Genomic DNA, 25,480 nt, shown 5'->3' with positions numbered 1-25,480 from the left:
CTATGAAGGTTTAACATAATTGTCTGTTGCTTTGCAGGGCTCTGTTTGCTTTCAATTAATAGAATAAAGACTCCTTTCAAAGCAACACAATTCTTTTATTAAAAAACAACAACCGGAGGAGAGAGTCAAACAAAAAAGAACCTCAGCAGTGAGGGGGATGGGGGAAGGGAAGGTCCCAGGAGGAGGTTGGGTCCCAGGACGGCTAAAGATTTGTGTATGTCCAGGGGTCATATCCAACCTTCTCCTTTGGAGTACAATGCAGTGTGTACTGTACTTCAGAAGGGCCAAACTGCAGGGGGATGGGTGTTGAGTGCAGTGGGTATTGGGAGTCCACAGTGCTGGACTGTGAGGCGGGAGGAGTGAAATGCCGCAGGTATAGACTGGAGCCAGGAGGTTGATAAGAGTGTGTTAGCGGTGTCTAGGGGGAGCATGGGAAAGAGTTTTGCGACAGCGGCTGCAGGGGAGGGTGGGCGCAGAGCTGCTCGGTTTGAAGAGCTAGTATCGCCTGGAGCATGTCTGCTTGGCGCTCCATAATGTTCCATGGCTTCATTCTGGTGTGCCGTGTTCTTCTTTCGGTCCCTCTTCTCCCTGTCCCTCCACTCTTTCAATTCCTGCTTCTTGGCTGTGGAGTGCATCATAACATCACACAGAAAGTCCTCCTTAGTTCTTCTTGGCCACTTTCTAATTCTGAGCAACCGTTCAGCCGCTGATAACAAAGAGGGAGGCTGGGCTCCCATGGTCATCTCTGTGAAGTTTAAACGCAACATTTTACAGAAGCAGCATCATTTACAACACAGAGAACACTGATTCAATGATTTAAAACACAGCCAGTACTCACACACCTGTCACTAACTGGCTGACCCCACGCAAGCACACAAGCCACAAGACCCCCAAAATGGTGAGTAGCTGCAGGGGCAGGGTAAATCACTCTTCCCAGACCCTGCTGTACATTGGGCACATGGCTCTCGGGGAGAGCCAGCACTGTAGGGAGGAGCCTGATAATCATTCCTGTCCTCACACTTTCCACAGGATGTGATCATTATGGAAGATATCTTGCTGCTGAGGGTGAGCAGGGAATCAAGGGAGGTCTTCTCCAAGACTGCAGCTTCTGTCCTGTCCCCTATGTGGCTCGCCTGTGTGCAGCAATGGTTCCCCCCTACCCCCTTGACGGCACAGTGGCGCGGAAAAGTTACTGTTAATGGGGCAAGAAACAGAGCAGCTCTGCCAAAGAACCTGCGGAAGCAGATTGCCCAGTATCTCCATGAGAGTTTCCTGGAGATCTCTGAGGCAAATTCCTGTGAAGTGAGGGAGTCTATCAACAGTCTGTTCCGCCGCTCAGACTAGGCATGCGGTGAGAGACAAGCCTGCTTTCTCCAACCCTCCTGCCCCCAACAACTCGCTTCAGCGATTCCCAAAATCAAATCCACTTACCAGGGGCCTCCTCTTCTGGGGTAGAAAAGAGCTCCTGGCTTCATACGTCTCTGACCTCCGAGTCATCCTCTGCCTCTGGGTCCTCCCTCCCCCTCCACATCCTTGTCCAAGATTTCCTCCTCCTGGCTTGGTCCACTCTTGACTGGCACACGAGCCAACAAAGTATCCACAGGGGCCTTCACAGTGGAGGTGGGGTCACCACCGAGTATTACGTCCAGCTCTTTGTAGAACCAGCAGCTCGTGGGCGCAGCCCAGGAGCTGCGGTTTGCCTCCCGCACCTTGTGGTAGGCGTTCTGCAGCTCCTTCACTTTGACCCTGCACTGCAGTGTATTCCAGTTCATGGCCCCTTTCTGTCATGCATCGTGAAATCTTTCCATAGGTATCATAGTTCCTACGGCTGGAGCGCAGCTGGGACTGGACAGTCTCCTCTCCCCAAATGCTGATGAGGTCCAGCAGCTCGGCATTGCTCCAAGCAGGGGATTGCCTGGTGCGTGGAGCAGGCATGGCCACCTGGAAAGATGAGGGATACACTGAGGAATGCACGCATCACCGAGCAAACACGAAGGGGACTTTCAAAATTCCAAAGGAATTTATGGGGTGGGAATGACAGTTGGTCACCTGAGGGCAGGGCAGTAGAGTTCAAACCGATAACCAGAGAGGCGAGAACAGGCATTGTGGGACACCTCCTGGAGGCCAATGGCAGCGCTGTAATCAACCAGGTGTCTACACTGGCACAGCAGTGCTGTAGCCCTGGCGCAGAAAGCTCTACGCCTCTCATCGGGGTGATCTTTTTACAGCGCTGCAACTACGCAGTTTCTGCGCACTAAGTGGCTTGGCAGTGTGTACAACTCGGGAGTTACAGCGCAGAAAGCTGCTTTACTGTGCAGAATCTTGCCAGTGTAGACAGGGCCTAAGTCTCTCCCGCGGACATAGCACTGTCCGCACCAGGGCTTCTGTCGGTGATGTTGTTCAGATGGGTGTTTTTTCACACCCCTGAGCGACACACTTGTGAGTGTAGACATAGCCATTTCTCTATTTCCACTTCCATTACAGTTTAGATATTGATTATCTGCATTTCTAACGAACTAACCCTGCTCGCTCTGGGATCATAATGATGTTGTAAAACAGGTAAATGTCATTCTGGGGTGTATTAACAGGAGTGGCAGATGTAAGATGTGGGAGAGAATTGTTCCACTCTACTGGGCACTGGTGAGGACTCAGCTGGAGTCCTGTGTCCAATTCTGGGTGCCACACTTTAAAAAAGATATGAACGAGCAGGAGAGAGTCCAGAAGAAAGCAACAAAAATGTCCAGCAGTCTAAAAAACATGACCTAAGAGGAAAGATCAAAAGAATTGGGCATGTTTAGTCTAGCGAAGAGAAGGCTGCGGGGGAATATGATAGAAGTCTTCAAACATATAAAAGGTTGTTATAAAGAGGACAGTGATCAGTACGTAGAAGTAATCAGCTTGGTTTGCAGCAAGCGAGATGTATGTTAGACAATAGGGTAAACTTTCACACTATAAGGGTAGTTAAGCACTGGGACAGGTTACCAATGGAGGTTGCAGAATCCTCATCTAGGGTGACCAGACAGCAAGTGTGAAAAATTGGGACAGGGGGTGAGGGGTAACAGGAGCCTATATAAGAAAAAGACCCAAAAATCGGGACTGTCCCTACAAAATCGGGACATCTGGTCACCCTATCCTCATCACTGGCAGTTTTTAAGAAAGGGTCAGTCAGACACCTGACAGACATGGTCTAGGTATACTTACTCCTGCCTCAGCATGGGGGGATATATTGGGTGATCTTTTGAAGTCTCTTCCAGTCCTACATCTCTATGATTGCATGATTCTATTCTATAAAGGTTGAGGACAACAGTGAGCATATTTTTGCATGAAAGCATCTGCCTAAATGCAATGCCAGGCTTCCTATTTTTCTCCCCTTGGCACTGAGTCTGCCTAAATACCTACATCTCTTACAACATGTGTCCCAATCCTGCAAAGACATATGCATGTTTTTAACCTTATACATGAGAGTATTCCTATTGAGTTCAATGGCACTACACATATGTGTAAAATCAAGCACATGGTAAGTCTTTGCAGGATGGTGCCTCAAGTCCCATTCTGGTGCTGCTGCAACTATCATGCCAATGTGGGTAGATCCAGGGTATTTGCCCTTGTATTCTTTCACATTTTAAATTATCAATTTTTCTGCTACTTTAAAGCAACTAGCTTTTCACTCTACTGCTATTAGATTTTTAAATTAACAAGCCATGACTGTTGCACTCCACAATATTTGGCTATAAGAAACAATTTTGCATTTTTGTTCTTCCAGAAAACTTCTGCTTCGATAGAAAGAACACAAAACTCTTCTAGGCTCCCCTCCTGTAAGCACTTAGGCTATGTGTATGCTACACAGCCTATACTGGCATAGTCCCTAATTTATACACAGACAGAAAGAGTGGTTCTGCTGGGTGTAGGAGCATTTACCCAAATGTTGTTAACTATTCTGAAAGAAGAGCTACACTGGGAGTTTTGTCAGCATAGCTGTGTCATTACGAGTGTGGTTTTTTTCACACCCCAAAACAACATAGATATGCTGGTATAAATTAGGGATAGACCAGGCCTTACACACATTCCTAGCTTTACACACAGTGGTCCCATTAATTTCGATGGGACCACTCCTCTGTATAAAGTTGAGCACACAAGTAAGTGCTTGCAGGATCAGAGCCCATGTTTTCTTTCTTATTTTACTGGTTTGGGAGGATGTGTTGATGAGGAGCACAAGGCTCAGGACTTAGGGGCAGGGATTGTGCCGCCTTCTAGGTTTGGAAAGTGATTAGAACACTATTGGCAGAAATAATAAATTCTGCCAGAAATAATCATCATCATCATCAATTCTGGTTAGAACCTCAATATGCGGTCATTTCGGAGTTACATTCCTGACCCAACATCCAGGCTCTTTACTCACCAATGCAACTTTGCTCTCGCTTCATACCAAACATACACAGCCTCAATAATATAGTGACATTGTCCAGGAAGGTCTCTCTCCACTGATGCATTTGTTTCCATCTCTAAAGACTTGTCTACACTACAGAAATTTGAGGCGCTACCTGCTGTGTTGTCAGTTAGATTATTCATATACTTGGGGGGGAGGGATAGCTCGGTGGTTTGAGCATTGGCCTGCTAAACCCAGGGTTGTGAGTTCAATCCTTGAGGGGGCCATTTAGGGAACTGGGGTAAAAATCTGTCTGGGGATTGGCCCTGCTTTGAGCAGGGGGTTAGACTAGATGACCTCCTGAGGTCCCTTCCAATCCTGATATTCTATGATTAAAGTTAAGTACATACAGTAGAACCCCATTTATCCAAGCCTCCATTATTTGGCTTTCCGTATTAACCGAACCACCAGTGCACACACAGGAATATGAGAAATTGACGCTTCAGACCCAAGCAGCAGGGCTCGGGCTTTCAACCCATTCTCCAGATTATCCAAATTTTTGATTAGCCGATCTGGCCCTGGTCCCAATTAGATTGGATAAACAGGGTTCCACTGTACTTAAAGGCTTTGCTGGATCAGGGCCTAAAATAGCACGCAATCCCATTCTATTTTTCTGTATTGTGTATAAATTCTAATAATATGTCCTTACATTTCTAGTCCAAGTAGAAAGTGACCCCCCAAACAGACTCAGGCTGGATATACCTCTTAGGGGGCTACAAACTGGTGGTCACTATTGAAAGGCAGGACAAGAATCTTGAAAAACTCAGGGAAAGGCACAAAGGGGCACTTGCCTTAAATAGCTGGACATTCCCCTTGCATAGAGGAATCTCATGATTTGTGAGGGAGAAAAGAGTGTGCTTAAAGCACGCTATGCACCAGCGATCTGGGCAATTGCAAGCAGATCCTAGTGGCACCAAGACCAGAAATGTAAAAAAAGGGCACCTCTGTCCTCCACCTTGATCCTCGTCCCCTCTCTACACACGTAAAGCTAGACTAGAATCAAGGATGTCGGCAAGTATCTTTAAAGAATCATACTTTAAATAAAAACATTTAATATGCATTGCCTCTAGGTGGTGCTAAATATGTGTCTTTTTGACTTCTGAACTATCACTGATTCTTTGGAAGGTATAAAAGTAAGTTCTGTATTCAATGTATGTTGGGAACCACTGATATTAAATATTTTATTTTTCTAAAAATCCAATATACACACACAAATACATTCACCTGTTCATTTTAAAATGCTCTGATAATTAACCTTTTCTGACAATGCTTTTTCCTACTTTGAGTATTTATAATGAAGCTCAAAACTTACCTAATGAACTAAGTTATGCAATATTGTAACATGAAGGGAAATTACTGTCTCTTTGTTAATAAACCTATTTTAATGGATTTTTATCCACCATTGATCAGATGCTTTAATTGACCCATGTATTGTATCTACACATTTTTCCTCAGAGGTTACAATTAATTCAGAACCCATCAGAGTACACACAATTTTTAAATTGTTCCTTCCGATGCCTATTGTTATGTATTGGTCTATGTAAAGCATAATCTGAGATTTTATCTGCTTCTAGTCATCCTCTTGGAATTCCTCAGCTCTAGTCCTTTGGTCTTATGAGCCAGCATAATATTTTGTAGCAAGCAATTTTTAACATCTCTGTTCCTAAGGCACCAAGCTACTAACCTCTTCTGCTGAGAACTGACCATTTATTCATATTCTTGACCAAGTTTTTTCCCCCCCCTGCCAACCAGAGTTCCACTCTTCTAAGTTTCCTTAAATAACTCTTCTGTGAAATACTATAAAAAGCCTTTGGAAAGTCAAAGTAAATTATCTACATATCAACAAGTTCTCCTTATTCTCAAATATTTCATTAATGGGGTCAAAGATGTCCAACAGCTTAAAGAGACATCTCCTTTCAGAAACCATGCTCATTTGTCATAATATAGGCATATCTATATGCTTCTAAACTGTTTCTCTGGTGCTGAAATAAGATTTACAGGTCCACAATCTGTCAGGGACTGCCTCAGAAGAGCTTTTTTCCTAAGAAGCTACCAACATGGAAGTCTTTATAAGGCATTTGCTGAGGTAAAGACGACTTAGATCTTGTTTTTCTTGAGGGCTTTTGCACAATCTCTATGTAGACTTAAAGGAAAAGAGGATCACGGGAAAGTTTGTTGTTTTATTGTGAACCTCAGCTATTGAGAATGATTGGAGTGAACAAGATAGGGAAATAGAAAATTAGATCCAGAAAAGAAAGAAAATCAATTTTTATAGCTACTATCACCACACTGATGTTATTTCATTTTTAATTTATTTTATAGGTAACAACCAATTATTCTCTCAATTTAGGTTTATTATGGATCTTGGACATCCTGAGTTCATTTACACTGGAATGCAGATATATTTTTATTTATGATCTACTACCGCAGCTCTCTGGTCCACCTGAATCTGACTTGGATGTAAGATCTAGATAATAGCTGTTTTTTCTGGATATTAAAATACTGGGAATGTAACGGGGGGGGGGGGAGAAGAGGAGGGAGGAGAGAGATTTACAGGCATCTCTGAAAATTGTATACATTAGCCTCTATTTTTCTCAACTTTTCTATCATTTTCACCAATTGACCATCCTTTCTCTAATCTCTTGAATTGCTTCTTCAACTTCCACTTCTTGCTCCTTTTACTTTGGTCAGTGTCCCACAGGGTTCCATCTTGGGGCCCTCCTTTCTTTCTACATTTTATCCCTGAGTGGCCTCATCCCCTTTTCTGTCTTCAGTTATCTCTGTGCTGACCTCTTCCCCTCTGTTCAATCTCACATTTAAATTACTTAAGCTCAAACTTAAACCCTTGTCTATCCAAAATCTGTCTGCCACCCAAACCATAGCTATCCTCCTTTACAAGACCCTTTTCTGTTTCACACCTCCTTAAACATCAGTTTCCAATACTTCGTCCTCATTTTCCAGGCCCCCCGATAGTCCTACTTGTGCATACATCTTATTTCTGGGTGCCTGTCATTCTACTATTTTGACTCTATACTCAGCCAGTTCCCTCTCCTCTATAATCCTTTTCCCTCCCAATTCTCTGGACCTATAAATCTCCTTCTCTACTTCTTCCTCAACTTACATGTTCTCAGTCATTTACACCATGATCTTTTCACTGTAAACTATATGTAGTTTATCTTTTTAGAGTGGAAGCTTTTCAGACAGGAGATGTCTTTTCTCGTGTTTTTAAAACAGTAACCAAGGCATTATTAAACCAATAGCCTTGGACTACTCCTGAGAGGATTAACTGATCTGTAATACAAGTTCAGGAAATCTGAAATCCTTTCATCTAGTGGAATTTCCTGGAACAGACAGTTTCAAATCAGACGTCACCTTTTGAAAGTGTGGAGTGTTCTGCAGAGTCTCTTTTTGAAACTTTCCCTTCTCTAAACCAGACCTTTTATCAGATGGGATGTGTCATAATAATTAGGCCTATGCATTTATCCCACTTGTGTGCTTAACGGTGGTAAACTAGAAAGAAGTTTACAAAGTGTTTCAATAACCTATTAAAACAATAATTGTTGGTGGGAAAAGATGCAAAAGAGACTAATTTAAATAAGACAACCTATTGATGTAACTCAAGAACTGCATTAAGCTCATGCCTGGTAAACAAGAGACATGCGAGACTGGAAATCAATGGAACCAAAACTGGTGTGTCACTAACTAGACTTATTTGTGGACAAAATAATGAGGGGATGAGCTCATTATTGGGGTTTTTAAAAAGACAACTTTTGGTGGAAAACTAAAAGAAGCTGTCTGCCAGCAACTGCTGCAGTAACCTTTATGGCTGCCACCCACCCCCTTAGGACCACAGGATCCACCGAGACACCAATGGGCCTTCATCAGCTGGATGGGAAAAGGTGTCCTGAACAGATTAGTCAAAAAAAAAAAAAAAAAAAAAAAAAAAAGGGACCTACATGACATCACCATCTCCACTGGCTCAGGCTGAAACCCAACCACCTGGGATGTGAGACTTTGTCACATCTTCCTCCCCTTGTGTATCCTTTTCCTATCCCTCTCCTTTTGCCTTCTAATAATAGTCTGGCTTAGCTGGCCAAGCCTATATATTTTGCAACAGTGCCATGAGCCTGTAAGTAAAGAGGCAGTTAATAGCAATGTTCTAAACACATCAATGCTGGTACAAATTTGCCAGGTCTCAGAGTGGCTGATAAAATGGTGCATTGTGCCTTTGTTTCTCCAGAGTGAGGCTGCAAGTCAGAGTCAACAGCAGAGATAGAAGCAGCATTTTCTATCTTTACTGATTTTTTTCCTCTCCCCTCTTATACATATTTATCTTATTTTGTCTTCTTGGAAACAGGACTGGACTTGAACAGCAGCAATCACCAGTGCTCCAGCCTATCTCAACTAACTTCTTTGGGAAAAAGAGAAAGGACAGTTAACTCCCTCTTTAATACCCTCTAAGAGACCATCAGACAGTAGGGTTTCATTCTAAAAACTCTACAGCAAAGGGAAAGGGGAAAAGAGTTATGGTTATAATGAAAGCCTTACTTAATATCTTGCATTTCAAATCCTTTAACTTTTTTCCTTCTTTTCTGTATCTTCAATAACAGGTTACACTATTTTTAATAGTGTTTGGGCCCTGGTACTACACTGAGGTCACGTACCAAACCTGAACCTTTTTTAAAACTTTAGTGTTGGACAATAAAACGGTCATGTAAATAGTTGACTCTGGGCCCATATATTCCAACTACATTAATACAACAGAAGCCAGCCTGAGCCAAATCCCTTTTCATTATCAGAGAGAGAGAAAGCGAACGCACATACACAGGCTCAACTGCTCTCCCCCTTAAAAAATAATCAGCTCTAGTTTTTCCATGACTAGAGCTGTCCTATCTGAAATCCTATTTGAAGGGGGCATGGAGGAACTCAACATAACAAAACATCCAGCAGCCTTGGAGGGGACGCACAAGAAGTAAATGCTGCATCAAATGTGGCAGGTATTTTGGTTTTGTTCAGCCACTTAGCTAAATGAAATACTGAAAGCTGGTTGAGAGAAAAGAAAGTTGGGTGAAGCTAGGAGTAACCAATGTATATAAAAAACCACCACCAATCTTATCAGTCAAGTTTTTAAAGTACAGAAAGCAAAGTATACAACTACTTGGTATATGGCCAAACAGCATATGAATATACCTGAACCAGTCCAAGCAACTCCTGGACCTCAGCGCCCAAGTACAGCATGCTAAGGCTAGTGCTGTTAAACTGGACAAGCAGCAAGTATTTATAGTTACAGTATATCAAATATAGGTACACTATAGAGCATGGTAGTATATCATGATGGGAAGAGACCAAGGTGGAATGAAGGTACAAATTACCTCTGATGACACCCCACCTTCAAAGGAGGTCCCTCCAGAAGTCTGAGACATAGTAGTAAAAGGGAAGCTGTGGTAATATGGTATAGATTTTGCTTAGACAACATCCTAAAATAAGCTACAAACTGACATGGAACATACTAGAGGGCACCAGCAGTTTGCCTGTGTATGGCACACCAGTGTTGCCAGCTTTCTCGTGATTTGGTATTGCTCTTAAAGCCCCTGCTCTTGGAGTCATGTGATTACATTAAAATCTCAGCTTTTGTTTAAAAAAAATACTGAGTTTCCTCTGCAACCATGGGGGTTAGAAAGCTTAGAAATATTAAGCCTAAAGGCATAGGGTTGGCAGACTGTTGACCTGAGCTCAGACAGCCAAAAAACTTACAAAGTTCGTGACTGTATTTCAGCAGAAGTACAGATGCAAAAGTAGCATTTCAGTCAGTCTCTACAGGCTCTTTTTATTATTTATTTAAAACAGGTGACAGGACAAGGCTGCTAGTCCCAGGATTAGAGACTGTTTCTTTGCAGGTGGTAAGAAGGAATTGAGTGGCAGTTGAATACACTCCATCTTTTCTGCCCTCGAGAGGGGGTAACACAAGGATATGCAGGGCACATGTGTGATCCCAAAGAACACAGCTGGTTAAAAGATTCTGATTTGTTGTGCATGCGGCACATGCACACCAAGAGTGACATCCACATTTACAGACACTTGAAGAACTACCAATATTAGAGGCTGGGTTGCAAGAGACCAGGAAGCTGGAGAAGGGACAGATCACCTGTGCTGTGGAAAGGACTGGAAGAACAAGGGAAGGGTAAGGAGCTGAGAACAAGTATTCTTGTACTCCGCATTTTCACAGTTATAGTATATTCTACATATGTGCTTTTGATCCTAGTTAAAAATGGCAAGTATTTAACATTTCTTGCAAAATTAATGGAAACTATTTTAAAGACTTAATCAGCAAATACTCTAACAAAATAGTGAGTAATTCCTTCTTCACAAGAAGAAACATTTCATGTATTTTCAAATCAGCTACTTTTACAAGACAGTATGAATCTGATGTTATAGCATACTAACACGCAGGGGAAAAAAAAACAGCCACAATCAATACTCATTAAATACTGTACATCACCATTTACAGTTTCAAACATTTTACAGTTTCAAACAGTTAATGAAAGGAAATGATATCAACTGCCATTTATCTACATATACATGGATTTCAGTATAAAATGCTCATTTTGAATAAATAATGTTGCAGATGAATTCTGCAGGAGTTCAGTTCTTGAGTAGTTCAATGGACTCTGGTCTTTTGTTAACTTTGTTCCATGCCAGCCATGAGTGACACAGCTAAAGACTCCACTGTGAATCAAAACAGATAAAAAAAAATTTAAACATTTTAAATATTCTTGGTTACATCACTCTGCAAAGGTTTACTGAAATTGTCAGTTTTATAGCTTACTAGGCAGATGAGATATCTTTTATTATTCAAATTACAAATAACAATATCTAAGGGTTTAAGTCCCTGCATCAAGCATTTTCAATTTTATCAATTTCATTACCTGAAATATCTGAAATAATGAGGGGCCAATTGAGGAGAGTTAATTTCCTTTCAGATGTTGGTGTGGAACCTTATCCTTAGCAAAAGGTGCAAAACTGAATAAATTTATCTTTATCCTTTGTAAATAAACAGTATTAATACATCTACACTGAGAATAACCCCACCAGCCAAAAGATCCAATAATATAGGAAAAAATCTGCTTTCATTTACATCAGTGCAAATACAGAGAAAATTCTCTTGAAACAGTAGACCTAATCGATGTTCTGCTCTGTTCTCATATTTATACTTTTGAAATTACAACCATGGCCACCTTTTGTATGCTCTGTCACTGAGAAGCCAGTATCATTTAAGATAAACAAATTGGTGTTATTCTTGCACCACTACCCACATCATCACATGTTTATTCATCCAAAGAAGCACCTGTTACTTAGGCAAATATTTTATTACTAACTTTAGAAATATTTAGTGGGTGCAACGTTTACACTGAAAAAGTAGGAGTATGACTCCTAACATATGTAACCATTAAAATGTAAATTACTCAGGCAGGCACTGCCTTCATTTGCCAGTTAAGCACCATACAGGACTATAATGCTGCATAAAACATAAACCACCACTAAAAACCATTGAATTGTTAAAATAGAGCATGGCATTTTATGTCATCCATTTTAGGTTGTCCATTCTGATGTCATAAAACAATAAATGTAGCAATTCTGCTTGGCCTATACCAGGCAATACAACATCTGAATCAAAGAAAAGAATATGTTTAACAGTGATTAGCTCTGACTGCAAACCATTTTTTCGTCACGAATTCAATGCCAGCCATTTTAAGTGATGTGTAGTCAAATAACTGATCACCAAATACTTTATTTTAAGTGGCATGTGAATTCCTTTGGCGAAGTTAGGATTTATGATGTATGCCAACATTATTTGCATGTCCCTCCTCAGGGCATTAGGCAAAATGAAGGAAGTTTTGCTATTCATAAACGAAGTGAGGCACAAATGCTCTAAAATGTTTGTTAAATTGTTTTATTAAAAGAGAATAGAAAATGCTTTGCCAATCTCTCTCCATGGACACACACCTTAAGCTTGTTCTTACACAGGATAAAATTCAATTTAAAACATATTAAACATTAAAACAGCCTCACTCCTACAAACCCAGAAAAGCCTACTTGCCAAAAGAAGCTTATAAATTAAAAGTGTCAATATAGGAAAAGCCTATTGTTTTAAAATTGTTCTGTATACTCACAATGAGGAAAAGAGCCTCTACAGACTGCTTTGTTTAGAACTGTTACAAGAAACATGTGACAATTTTTAAAATCTGATTCCATCTTCTCTATGGATTCCATCCTAAGAAAGAAGTGCAGTTTAATTTAAACAAATATAAAGCGGATAAATAACTACATAGACAGTTCTATATAAGAGGACATATCCTTTCTTTCTAATAATGAATAAAAACAAGGCAGAGATCATCTTTCAGTTGTCTGTATACAGAGTGCCTAGCACAACAGGCCCCAATCCTTGACAGGGGTTTCTAGGCATTATCACAACACAAATACTTAATGGTGAGCTAACTCCACCCTCTGGTCTGCATCTACCAACTATCAGGAAGAGCTACTGATCCTGTCTAGGAAACCTCTCTTATGTGACGTGCTCTAAAGCTCCATACTGCTTCAAAGCCTAGAGCTAGGGAGCTACCGGATGACTTGCTTCTCTTTTTCCCTGACATGGGGGATGGGTTCCACAGGCAAAATCAGAAACAATTGCCCAGGAGATGGATGCCTAGAGCAGGATAACTGACTCATATACACACCAGCACCAAAAACAGTCTTGAAAGTTAGGGGGTGGATTGGGACTTCAATAGGAACAGTTAGGCCAGCAATGAGCACTCCTGAAAATCCTGCCTTAGAGAAATTTCTCATTTTGTGCCTAAGAATACACAGGAGGTATAAAGGAAAAAACAATAGAATACAATAATTTTAGGTTATCCTCATGTAACGCAAGTACCCTGCTTAGAAGTTTATCGGACTTAATATTTTTGATACAATGTGAGTCCTGAACTTTCTGGGTGAAACCCTGGCTCCACTGAACTCAAAGGCAAAACTTGCATTGACTTTAACAGAACCAGGATTTCACCTTCTGAGACATAAGGCAAGGTTACTATCACTAGCAGTCTGCATCAAAAAGGAAGATTTACCGAGGAGCAAACAACAAAGGAAGTTTAACTTTTCCTCTCTTCTCCTGCCTTTTTACCAGACCAGAATGAGTCCTTATTGGTTAAGCCTACAGTTTTCATAAACCAAGTAAATGAATGTTAGCTTAAAATCACAGGCACTGGAAACTAAGTCTCAGAAAAAAATGTAAGTAAAAGCATGACCATTGAGCCTTTCATTTTATTAGTTTATAAGAACACATGATGAGAAATAAAAAAGTACTTCCATTTGTTGTTAACCCACTACAGTCTTACAATTTTTTTTTTTTAAAATGTATCGGCCACCTTTTTCACTGAGAAACACATTCTGATTATACAACCAACAGGTGCCTGCAGCTGATATGCTTCAACTCAATTGAATTTTATCTTCGTTAACAAAAGGTCACATTAGTCTCCCATTAAACATGCAAAGCAAAAAGATATATGCCTCAAATACAACACTGGAGCTGTGAAATGATCACATTATAAAACATTATAACATATTACTTACCTCCAAGCTCCCAAACCAGCCTGCCAACGATCTGCAAACATCAGCACTAAATTCAGCACTTTCATTATAGCTTCTTTCACAAAACTAACCTAAGATGATAATGGGGAAAAAATATAAGTAGTCTAGTCAGGAATTTATTTTTAAATTCAATAAGTACTTTGGCAGGCAACACTCCATGACATTTAAATTAAGGTTTCAATTAAAACAACCTTCAGGATACTTCCAAAGTTTCACACGAATTTTGACATTTAAAACATCACACAAATTGCAGATGATGAAATGTTTCTTGTCCCTATTTATATTTTGTATACATCAGTGCATCACCCTAGTTGCTTTCCCACCACTGTAGGAACTTTTAATTCAGGTTAATGTAGATTATACAATCTGGTATATTTTATCACTGCATTTAAACCTGAAATTACTATTTAAAATTCACTACTGATATTAGCTAAAGCTATTGCAAACAGGTACAGCACAGGCTGCCTCTACAACAGGGTTTTCAACTTTTTTTCATTTGTGGACCCCTAAAAAATTTCAAACGAAGGTGTGGACCCCTTTGGAAATCTTAGACATAGTCTGCAGAGCCCTAGGGGGTTGAAGTTGAAAATCACTGCTCTAAAATACAACAATTCAACAACATGACAGAGCTCTAGAATGGGTGGCACCTTCCTTTACCCTCCCCCCCACACACTTCATGCTACCCCAGTAGAAATAATCTTAAATATATTTTTAGACACATTTCAAAAAGCTTGTTTGAATCCCCTAAAATTTGGGCAAAAACAAAAAACAAAAAAACCCCAAACCAATAAATGGTTACTCACCCTGTGCAGTAACTGTGGGTCTTTGAGATGTATCTCCCTATGGGTGCTCCACTCTAGGTGTACTTGCATCCTCTGCGCCTTTGATTGGAGATTTCTCATAACCGTGTCTGTTCAGCCTGTGCATGCGTGTTGCTCCCTGCTGTTATATATCAGCACGCAGGTAAACCACCCTTAGTTTCTTCTCTACTGTGTAGCAGAGACCTCGAAAGCAGAGGGGAAGGACAGCGGGTAGTGGAGAAACCATAGGGAACCACATCTTGAAGAATTACAGTTACTGCACACGGTGAGTGACCATGTCTTCTTCTAGTAGTGTCCCTATGGGTGCTCCACTGTAGGTGACTACTGAGCAGTTCCCTTTAAGGAGGAAGGGCCTTCAGAGCGGAGTCCAGTATTGAAGGAAGTATAGCTGAGCCACACACAGCCTCAGAAGCCAAGTCATGAGTTCTTGCACAGCACTTCGCAAAGGTACGTACAGAGGTCCACGTTGCAGCTCTACTTATTTCACTGCTGGGAACATTTTTGCAGAAGGCTGCAGAAGTGGAAACTGATCTTGTAGAGTGAGTTCATAGGCCTCAGTGTGCTTGGAGATTACAAGATTGGTAGCAACAGCTAATGCAATCAGATATCCACTTGGGAAGTCTTTTTTTAGAGACTGCAGACCCTTTTGATGTATCTGCAATCGAGACAAATAATTTGAACGGTTTAGTCCTGTCAAGATAGAAGGCCAGGGCTCTCCTGACATCAAGTGTGTGTAACAACACCTCCTTTTTGTCTAGGTGAGGTTTAGAGTGGAAGATTGGGAGATGAATGGGTTAGTTAATATGGAACTCGGAAGATATTTTTGGTAAAAACTTGGGGTGTGGTTGTAATGTTAACTTGTCTTTGAAAAGTTACGTGAAAGGGGGGTATGCCATAAGGGCCCCTATATTCCTAACTCTTCATGCTGATGTGATAGCTACCAGAAATGGTGTTTTCAATCGAGAAATGGAGGAGTGAGCAGTTAGTCGTTGGTTCAAACAGAGAATCCTGTAAGACATTTAAGAACCAGATTTAGGTCCCAAACCAGAGTAGAATGTTTGACTGGTGGAAATAGATTTCCGAGACCCTTCAGGATCCTCCTCGTCACTGGCTGGGTGAATACAGAATAACATGCTACTGAAGAATGGAAAGAAATGATTACTTATGACAACTGTGGTTCTTTGAGATATGATGCAGACATGTATTCCACCTAGGTGTGTACACACGCAGCACACCAGAGCCAGAGAATTTTGCCTAGCAGTACCCATAGAGGGGTGGCAGTCACGCCTAATGACCAGCCCCATCTCTGGCAACATGAAGCAGAGTCTCCCTGACCCCCCCTCAGTTCCTTTACACAGAGACTAGACTCCAATGCAGCGGATGGAGGGTGGGTCCTGGAATACACATCTGCATCTCATCTCAAAGAACCACAGTTGAAGAAGAAGAAATGGTTACTCACTGTAAGTAAATGCAGCCATGTATTCCACTTATATGACTCACAAGCAGTACCCACCCCAGGAGGTGGGGCTCAGAGTCTACCTAAACAAGGATTGCAGGACCACCTACCAAAACTTGCATCCGCCTTAGAAGGTGGCGTTACTGCATAATGGTTCATAAATATATGTACGGACGACCACATAGCAGCCCTGCAAATCTTCGATATTGAGACGTCACTGAGGAAGGCTACTGACATTGCTTGCACTCTCACAGAATGAGCTCACACCTGATGAGGAGACATAGACTAACCTATTTCATATGCAGTCTTGATACAGGATGTTATTCATTTAGAAATCATCTGTGAAGAGACTACTTTCCCCTTTACGTGATTTGCATATGACATGAACAGGCGAGGTGAAGCACAAAACAGTTTAGTCCTGTCCAGACAGAAGGCTAGACATTGCCTGACATCTAATGGATGGAGATGCTGCTCCTCCGGAGATGAATGCAGCTTAGGAAAGAACACAGATAAATATACCACCTGGTTCAAACAGAACCGAGAAACCACTTTAGACAAAAATTTGGTGTACGACTGTAAATTCACTTTGTCCTTGGAGAATTGTATATAAAGGAGACTCTGCCATTAGAGCATGCAACTCTCATTCTCTTCTTGCAGATGTTATCTGCTACGAGGAATGCAGTTCTCTGACACAAAAGTGGAAAGGTACAAGATGCCAGTGGTTTGAATGGAGGCCCCATTAAAACTGCTAGGACCATGGTAAGGTCCCAAAGAGGAACCAGCTCTTGGACCAGAGGATAGAGATGAAGAAGCCCTTTTAAGAATGTTGCTACCACAGTATTGGAGAAGACTGATCTTCCCTCAACGGGGGGATGAAATGCCGATATCACTGCCAGATACACTCTCAATGAGCTAAGTGCAATTCCCAACAACTAAAGGTGCAGCAAGTACTCAAAGAGGTCCTGGAAGGAAGCCAGTGTTGGTTGAATTCCGTGGGCCAACCAGCATACTAAAAACCGCTTCCATTTTGCTGAATAGGCCATTCTGCTAGAGGGTTTTCTACTGCTGACTAGGACCTGTGGAACAGCTGCTGAATACTGCTCTTCCTCCTCATTTAGCCAAGCAGCAGCCATGCCATGAGATGCAGGGAACTGTGTGGGGGATGCAAGGTGTGTCCGTGATTCTCTGCGAGTAGGTCGCGATGAAGAAGAAAGAGGTATGGGAGGCTGAATTGATAATGTGAGAAGGTTGGAGAACCAGCATTGCCTTGGCCACACTGCGGCAATGAGAATAATCTGTGGGATGGTCAGGATCAGAAGGGGAAGTGTACAGGAGAGCAGACTACTAGCTGAGATGGAAACTATTGGATAGGGATCCCGGACTGAGGATCCCTCTACAGCAGAACAGATTGACATTTCCTGTTGTCCCTAATGGCAAACAGGTCAATCGTTGGAATGCCCCAAACTCCAAAGATGACCCAGAGGACATTTGTTTTCGAAGACCGCTCAGGGGAAAATTCCTGCTGAGAATAGTCTGGTCAGCAACTCCAGATGGGCTCACCAGCCCATCTTGGAGGCATCAGAGACAGACCTGGATGGTAAGGGCTGGATGAAGGGAGCACCCTGACAAATGTTCTCCAGGAGCATCCACCCCAGCAAGGAGTCCTGGACCAGTGGAGGGAGATGGACCAATCTCTCCAAGGAGTGAAGAGTCAGATTGTAAACTGTCCTGAGCCACATCTGATGGAGACAAAGACACAACCCTGCATGCCAGCAGACATGTAGACCAAGAGCCTGAGATACATCCAACACATCATGGAAAGCTGAGATTGCAGACTAAGGGAAAGGTGGCGAATGACTGAAAATGGTCGGTCAGCAGAAATGCTCTCAAACTCAGAGAGTCTGTTAGGGCCCCAATGAACTCTATTTTTTGAGTGGGAACCAAAATTTACTTCAGTGTTTAGAATGAAACCCAGATGGTTGAGCAGGCACAGTGTAATGTTGACGTCCTCTCTGGACCTGCCTCTCAGTATAGCCAGTCGTCCAGATATAGGAAGATGTTCATTCCTTTCTTCCTGAGGTATGCGGTCTCCAATACCATGCATTTGGTAAAAACCCAAGGGGCAGAAGAGAGGCCGAAGGGCAACACCATATACTGAAGATGGAACTCTGCTATGACGAATCAAAGGAACTTTCTGTAGCCCAATAGGTGTCCTGAAGGTTCAGGGCAGCAAACCAGTCATTCTGAGACAACGTGGGGAGGATAGTTGATAGAGTGACCATTTGGAACCTCTTGTATCGGATATATTTGTTAAGGCCTCGAAGGTCGAGAATGGGTCTTATCCTCCCTCGGATTTGGGAATAGAAGCCATGAACCCGGTGTTCCAGCAAAACCACCTCCACCACTCCCAAAGCCAGTAGAGAGTGAACCTGCTCAAGGTGCAGTATCTGGTGAGAGGGGTTCTTGAAGAGGAACAGGGAGGGATGGACAGGGACTGGATGACATAGCCAGATCTGACAGTGCCTAGGACCCAGCTGTCAGTGGTGATCGAACCCCATGCATTGTGAAAGAAGGCTGTCCTGTCCCCAAATGGAAGGGACGGGGAGAAAGGAATGATGACTGGAACACTGCTCTGGACCAAAGAGTCAAAATGGGTGCTTAACTGTGCCGGGGAGGGCACGTGGACTGGCCAAACCCCAGACAAGACTGCCTCCTTCTATGGGATCTATGCCCCTTTCTGGCATAGGCCCGCTGTCTTGGGGGAGGGAACGACTGCCCAAATGTGCGCTGCGGACGATACTGCTGCTGTTGACGACCAATGTGGTGCCTCTGCACTGTTGGTGTATATACTCCCAAGGGCTGTTGTGTAGCTCTAGAGTCCTTGAAGAAGTGCAAAGTCTCATTTGTCTTATCCCAAAACAGCGTTTGGCCATCAAAGGGCAAATCCTCTACCTCCTGCTACACATTGAGAGCTATGCCCAAATTCTGCAGCCAGGAAGCCCTTCTCATGGCCACTGCTGAGGGCGGCCATCACTCTGGCCGAAGATTCCAGCACAGACTGCAACAAAGTCTTTGTCACCAAGCAGCCTTCGGTGACAAATGCCCGAAATTCCTCTCTCAAGGCTTATGGCAGCTGGTCTGCAAACTTAGACATAGCCATCCAGTTCACGAAGTCATACTTGAACAGCAGTGCTTGCTGGTTAGCAATCTGCATCTGCAAGGAAGAGGAGGTATAAATCTTCCTGCCCATCAGGTCCATTCATTTAGAGTCCTTATCCTTGGGAGTGGGCTTGAACCTGCCCTGACAGGCTCTATCATTCACCACAGTTACGACCAGGGAACATGGGGCCTGATGGGAGTAAAAACCCTCACATCCCTGCACCAGAACGAAGTAGCGCTTTTCCTTGTGCTTTGCTGCAGGCGGTACCAAAGCCAGCATGCTCCAGAGGACTTTAGCAAGCTCAAGGAGTGAATCATTAATAGGGAAGGAGACTCTCCCAGGGATAGATGGCTGCAGATAAGCATTAACATATGGGTGTTCTCTTGAAAGAACTCCGTTTGAATACCCTACGAAGCAGCCACACACTGCAAAAGGTCCTAGTATGCCTTGAAATCCTCCAGTACTGAAGGGGAGGAAGACTCAGGCACCGTTGAATCATCCAGGGATGAAGATGAAATGGTTAACTGTACCAGAACTGGACCTTGCTCCAGGACTGATGGAACTGGATGGGACGACTACGGAGGCTCTGCGAGGGGAAGGCTCATTGGTGCCTGGGCCTGTGGTAGATCAATGGTACCACCACAGACCTGGTCGGTGATCTCACCTTCAAGTGAGACGAGGAGTGGGACTGCCATGACTAAGAAGTGTCTGACAGATTTCATGGAGGCCACTGGCATGGATAAGGCATGGTGGCCAGTAGGCGCAAGGCCAGGTGCCCCTGTCCCGAATGTGAGATGAATACCAATCCTAGTACCCATAGCGCTCCATAAATGGTCCCCCAATGTGGGTCAGGTGATAGACAGCGAGAGAAGGAAGAGCCCAAGCTGGATGCGGAAGAGTAGTGGGCTTCAGGGGATAAAGGTGGAACCATCCGTCAGGGTGCAAGCAACTGGTCTGACTAATCCATAGCCCAAAACGAAGAGGGAGCGAGCGCCAACAGCAGAAATGGTACCAGCAGCACCAAGTATGCCTCCTTCGTTTCTGGTGCAAGAAGCAGTGTCGATGCCAAAGTTGGCAGCAGTACCAAGGTAACCGATGATGCCGAAGTGGAGGGCGATGAGTGCCGACAGGGTAATGTTGGCGGCGCCAGGTGCAGGGGTGCCAAAGACACTCCCGGTGCTGGAGAGGTCCTTCACACCAAGCCCAGCAGCAGCCCCCGTTTCACGGACTGTGAAAGAGAAACAACAGAGTACGGTGCTGACAGACCCACAGGTTCAGCAGCCTGCCCAGCCAATAGGAAGATGAAGGAAGCAGCCCTGGCAAAGTCCTGGACCACGGGCAAGGTCGGGACAGAAAAGCAGAGGAAGTCCATTGCTACCAGATGCACCACCAGCGTGGAAAGAGACAGTGCCAGTATTGCCCTCATCAGTACCGGACTCAATGGATATCCCGGGGCTGGAACTGGAGACGACAGTACAGGGTCTCTGACCTCCTTGTGTGGTACTAGGGAGTGGTTGACGGGATTTCCTCCATCCTGCGCATTGGCATTCACCCCGGCCCAGTCCATGCTCCTTCTGAAGGAGGGAGACGAGTCCCCATGCAACGTGGAATGGCCTGAGTCAGTCTTATGCAACCTTTTCCTCAGTGCACGTGATGGGGAACAACTCCTTCATCTCTTCGGAGAGACACCAGATCCAGGAAGCAAAGCAGAAGCACACCCAGAAGCGGAGGGCAACATCCGATCTGACAAGGGCCTCAGTGCCGAAGCAAGCCGCATGTCTTGTTTGAGCACCTAGTGCTTCAAACGAAGATCCCTCACCACCGGAGTCTATTTGGTGAACGATCTATAAATGGGAAACCACTCCTTACTGTGGGCTTCGTGTAGGCACAGCAAGCACCTATGTGGGGATTGCTCCTGGGGATTGCTCCCCCTCATGACGGACAATTTTTAACCCCTGGTAAGGGCAATACTAGAGAAACACAAATTATAACTAACTACAGCAACACTAACTAACTAACGCTATACTAAGGATACTAATTTCTAGTTGTATTTAATTAGTCACTAAAAATAGAGGGATTGTGAGGTGAAAACCATGCAGCGCTCCAACTCCAGTCACAGGCAGTAAGAAGAAACTGATGGATGTCACGGCGGCACTGCCTCATATAGCCAGAGGAGGGGCTATGGGCACAAGTGCCGCCCCTCTACAGGTACTGCTTGGCAAAATTCTCTGGCTCCTGTGTGCTAGGTGTGCACACACCTAAGTGGAATACACAACTGCATCTACACAAAGAAGCCACCATGATGGCTGTCAGGTGGACTCTAATGGAAATTAGTGACAGTTCCAAGTTTTTAAAGTAGTAGAATGTAGTCCACTATATCTGACAGCAATGAGATTGTGAGTGGAATGTGTTTGAGGCCACACCAGCAGGCAAATCTTATCCATTTTTGCAAGTGTAGCATGTAGATGGTTTTCTGCTGGAGAAGAGGCATATCTGACTGCCCTGAGTTCCAGGAGGTTGATGTGCAGAGTTGTTTCCAGAGGTGTCCATGTGCCCCGGGCCATGTGGGTGTCTAGATATGCATCCATCGTTATGATAACTGCAGAGGGAGGGCAGCTGAAAGTGACTCCTGCACAAACTTTGTGAGGGTATTTCCACCAACTGAGAGATTCCTTTATGAAAGCAGGTATCGAAAGTAGTATAGACAGACTGTGTCTGTTCAGGGAATTAACAGTCCTGAACCACTCTTGAAGGCATCCCATTCACAGTCTTGCATGGTATATAATGAAAGTATCAGCTGCCATAGGCCCCAACAGCTGAAAACAATTCTTGACCAGGGTTTGAGGGCTGATCTGGACTGTACTGACTATGATGGATAGAGTCATGAATCTGTGCATTGAGAGGCAGGCTCTTGCCCCTATTAAATCGAGATGAACTCATATTCTAACTTTTGCACAGGGGTTAAGGTGGATTTTTGAATGTTCAATTGCAGATCGAATTGAAGAAAGAGGTCTATGGCTTCACAAGTTGCTTCCTGACCTTTCAGAAGCCAATTGTCTAGGTAAGGGACCACCACAATTCCCTTTCTGCGGAGATGTCCTGCTACTACTGACATGGCCTTTGGATGAAGAAGAAAAAAAAAAGAAAAAAAAGAAAAAAGAAAAAAAAAGAGTCCTTCAACATTTGCAGAGATTGTGCTTTCAGCAAACAGTTTGGTGCCATCAAAAAGAAGGTCTTGACCGTATTCTGGACCTCCTTGGGAAATCCTGAGAGCAGAAGCCAGAAGGCCCCTTATAATTACAGCTGTAGAAATCAAATGAGTGGCAGTATCACTAGAGCCAAAAGAGGCCTACAAAAATATGTTCAGGTGAGCAGTTGGCCTTCTGCAATAATTGCCTGGAAATGCTCTCTATGTTCTGCTGGTAGATACTCAATAAAGGAGTTCAGCTTGGTATAATTTATATAGTTATACTTCACCATTAATGCTTGGGAGTTGGCAATTCTCAATTGTAAAGTGGCTGACAAATATACTTTTCTACCAAACATGTTGAGGCGTTTATGATCTGTATCACAGAGCGTAGATATAGCATGGTGCTGACTTCACTGTTTATTAACCCCCTTGACCATTAAGGAGTTAGGAAAGGAATGGGAAAATAAAAATGGAGTCCTTAGAGGGGACAAGATATTTTTGTCTGCACTCTTACACGTGGGCAGAATTGACGCTGGGGGTATGCCAAATAACCTTTGCAGGATCCAGAAGGGCCTCGTTAACAGCCAGGGTAATTTGGGCAGATGAAACTGTCTGAAGGATGCCAAGTAGCTTATGATGGTTCTTTAACCTCCTCAAGATAGATCTGCAAACAACCTGCAACCTTCTTGATAAGGTCCTGCCACTTTACAATTCCGAATTGCCAACTCTCAGGCATTAAATTATACCAAGCTGAACTCCTTTATTGAGTATGTACCAGCAGAACTTTATAGTCTTTAGTTTTAACCATATTCTGAGTACCTGAGGAAGCAGCAGCCTCATGGGTTGAAGAGAATTAGGGGCCGAAGCCACTGAAGTCATCAGAGACTGCGACTTCTTTGAGATAGGTTCCCTACCTGGAAAACTCGAAGGATGGTCTCTGGGAATCTTATGAAAGGAATCGTGCCCTCAAGGAGTACGGTTCGGAGACAGTGGAGGCAGCGGTCTTACTCAGAGGCCAACATACAGAGGAGGTCCCCGACCAGTGTCAGAGGCTGGGCATACTGAGCTCTCCATTGTGAGGAGTCAGTTAGAGCTCCCTGTTTTTTGATGACTCTAGATTTTAATGCCAGACAGAAGTTGCACTTTTAGAAAAGATGAGACTCCCCGAGGCAACAGATGCACGAGGAGTGTCAGTCAGTCACCGGGAATGCCCGCTGGCACAACAAGCAGCGTCTGAAACCAGGAGAACTTAGCATGTCCTCCCAGTAAAGTAAAAACTCCCAGAAGAGGAGAAATTATCGATCTAAAAGATATTTTATATATATATTATATATATATAAATTAATTAATCTTTTCAAAAAAGCCAAAACAACAGCTAAAACTACTACTAAGTACTAACTATACTAAGAACAACTATAATAAACTAAGTTCTAAAAGAGCTAAGGCAACACAGTTGGGGTAAAACAATGCAGACAACTGATAAGGCTTTGTCCCAGGCCAATGCGGGTTAGAAAGAACTGAGGGTGGTTTCCACACGCAGTGCTATCTAACAGCACAGAGCACGAGACTGAGTAACACACTTGCACAGGCCAAATGAACACTGCTCTGAGAAATCTCCAATCAAAGGCACAGGGACACAAGAGCACCTGGAGTGGAGCACCTATAGGGACAGTACTCAAAGAATCACCATAAATTCCCACATCTTCTAGCCACAGGTGACCCATGTACAATTTGAAGAACTGAACTGTATAATTAAGGAAATGATTCTGAGTGGGAAGCAAATGCATGAGTCTCAATTGTAACTCTGGAAAGGCTACTGCCTCTCCACAATATCTATAATTACCATATGTCAAAATCCAACATATACTGGATGATTTGTAATGACAAACATTTCTCCCTTGTTGAGCTGAAAATACCACGTATTCAGTTTTACTTAACACATACCTTTTCTCTCAGCAGGCAGCGATCATGGATTGTAGACAAATATCTATAATGAATTTTAATCAGTTGATCTAAATCTTTGGCTTCTTCTACCTGATGCTGAAACTCCAAACCTGTACTGTGAAGAATCTTTAAAAGAAAAAGCAAGGAGTATTAACATGAATACCACCTCTATGACTGGAATCCCCATAGTTCTTTTCTCTACACTTCTCTGGGGAGTTCTTTTTATCAGGGATTTGGAGCAATCAAATTTTTGAATTGCTCCGCTCCGGCTCTGGGCAAAAACCCAGGGCCGAAGCCCTCGGACTTCAGATTCAGCCCCGAGCCATAGCAAATCTAACACTGGCCTTGGTGACCCCATTAAAATGGGGTCACGAGTCACTTTGGGGTCACAACCCACAGTTTGAGAACCACTGCGATAGAGAGGCTGCTCTTGTACCATGGACTGAATATGCCACTTCTGTAGGTGTTGATTCAGGGCATGCTACCATCATTAGAAATCCCAGATCCTGAAGGCCTAAGAATCAAGAGACTGGGACTGGAAATAGAACTCAGAACCTCTTGCATAACACAGAGCATCATCATTAAGAAAGTGGGCCAGCTTCCATCTATTCTCCTTTCAAAAAGAGTGTATTAACACAGAATGGCAATTCATATACAGTAGTAGGGTAAGTGTGGATCTGCACAAGTTCCTGCTTCACTTAAGAGAATATAAACTTTTGGAAATGGACATTAGTTAACTCCCAGAGGCACACATGTAAAGACACAACTTTTGCAGTAATGCTATTAGGAGTGCAGAATAACAGCAGCTTACTGAAATCTATTGTTTCTCTTGACATTAACG

The 25,480-nt window shown here is 43.3% G+C and overlaps 1 protein-coding gene across 1 annotated transcript in view; it reads right to left on the bottom strand.

Annotated features, from left to right (window-relative positions):
- Positions 1-11,085: 11,085 nt before the first annotated feature.
- TUBGCP5 (tubulin gamma complex component 5) overlaps positions 11,086-25,480 on the bottom strand; it is a 45,918-nt gene continuing 31,523 nt past the window's right edge. Inside the window, exons 20-23 of the mRNA XM_065413651.1 lie at positions 24,640-24,765; positions 14,051-14,139; positions 12,598-12,698; positions 11,086-11,152 (exon numbers count right to left, since the gene is read on the bottom strand). Of these exons, the coding sequence (XP_065269723.1) occupies positions 11,106-11,152; positions 12,598-12,698; positions 14,051-14,139; positions 24,640-24,765 (363 nt within the window). The 3' untranslated portion in view covers positions 11,086-11,105. The remainder of the gene's footprint in view (positions 11,153-12,597; positions 12,699-14,050; positions 14,140-24,639; positions 24,766-25,480) is intronic.

Source organism: Emys orbicularis, chromosome 1 (assembly GCF_028017835.1).
Source record: "Emys orbicularis isolate rEmyOrb1 chromosome 1, rEmyOrb1.hap1, whole genome shotgun sequence".
In the NCBI taxonomy this organism is placed as follows: domain Eukaryota; kingdom Metazoa; phylum Chordata; order Testudines; family Emydidae; genus Emys; species Emys orbicularis.
Note: the sequence above shows the minus strand (reverse complement) of the source record. Positions and strands in the feature narration are given on the sequence as shown.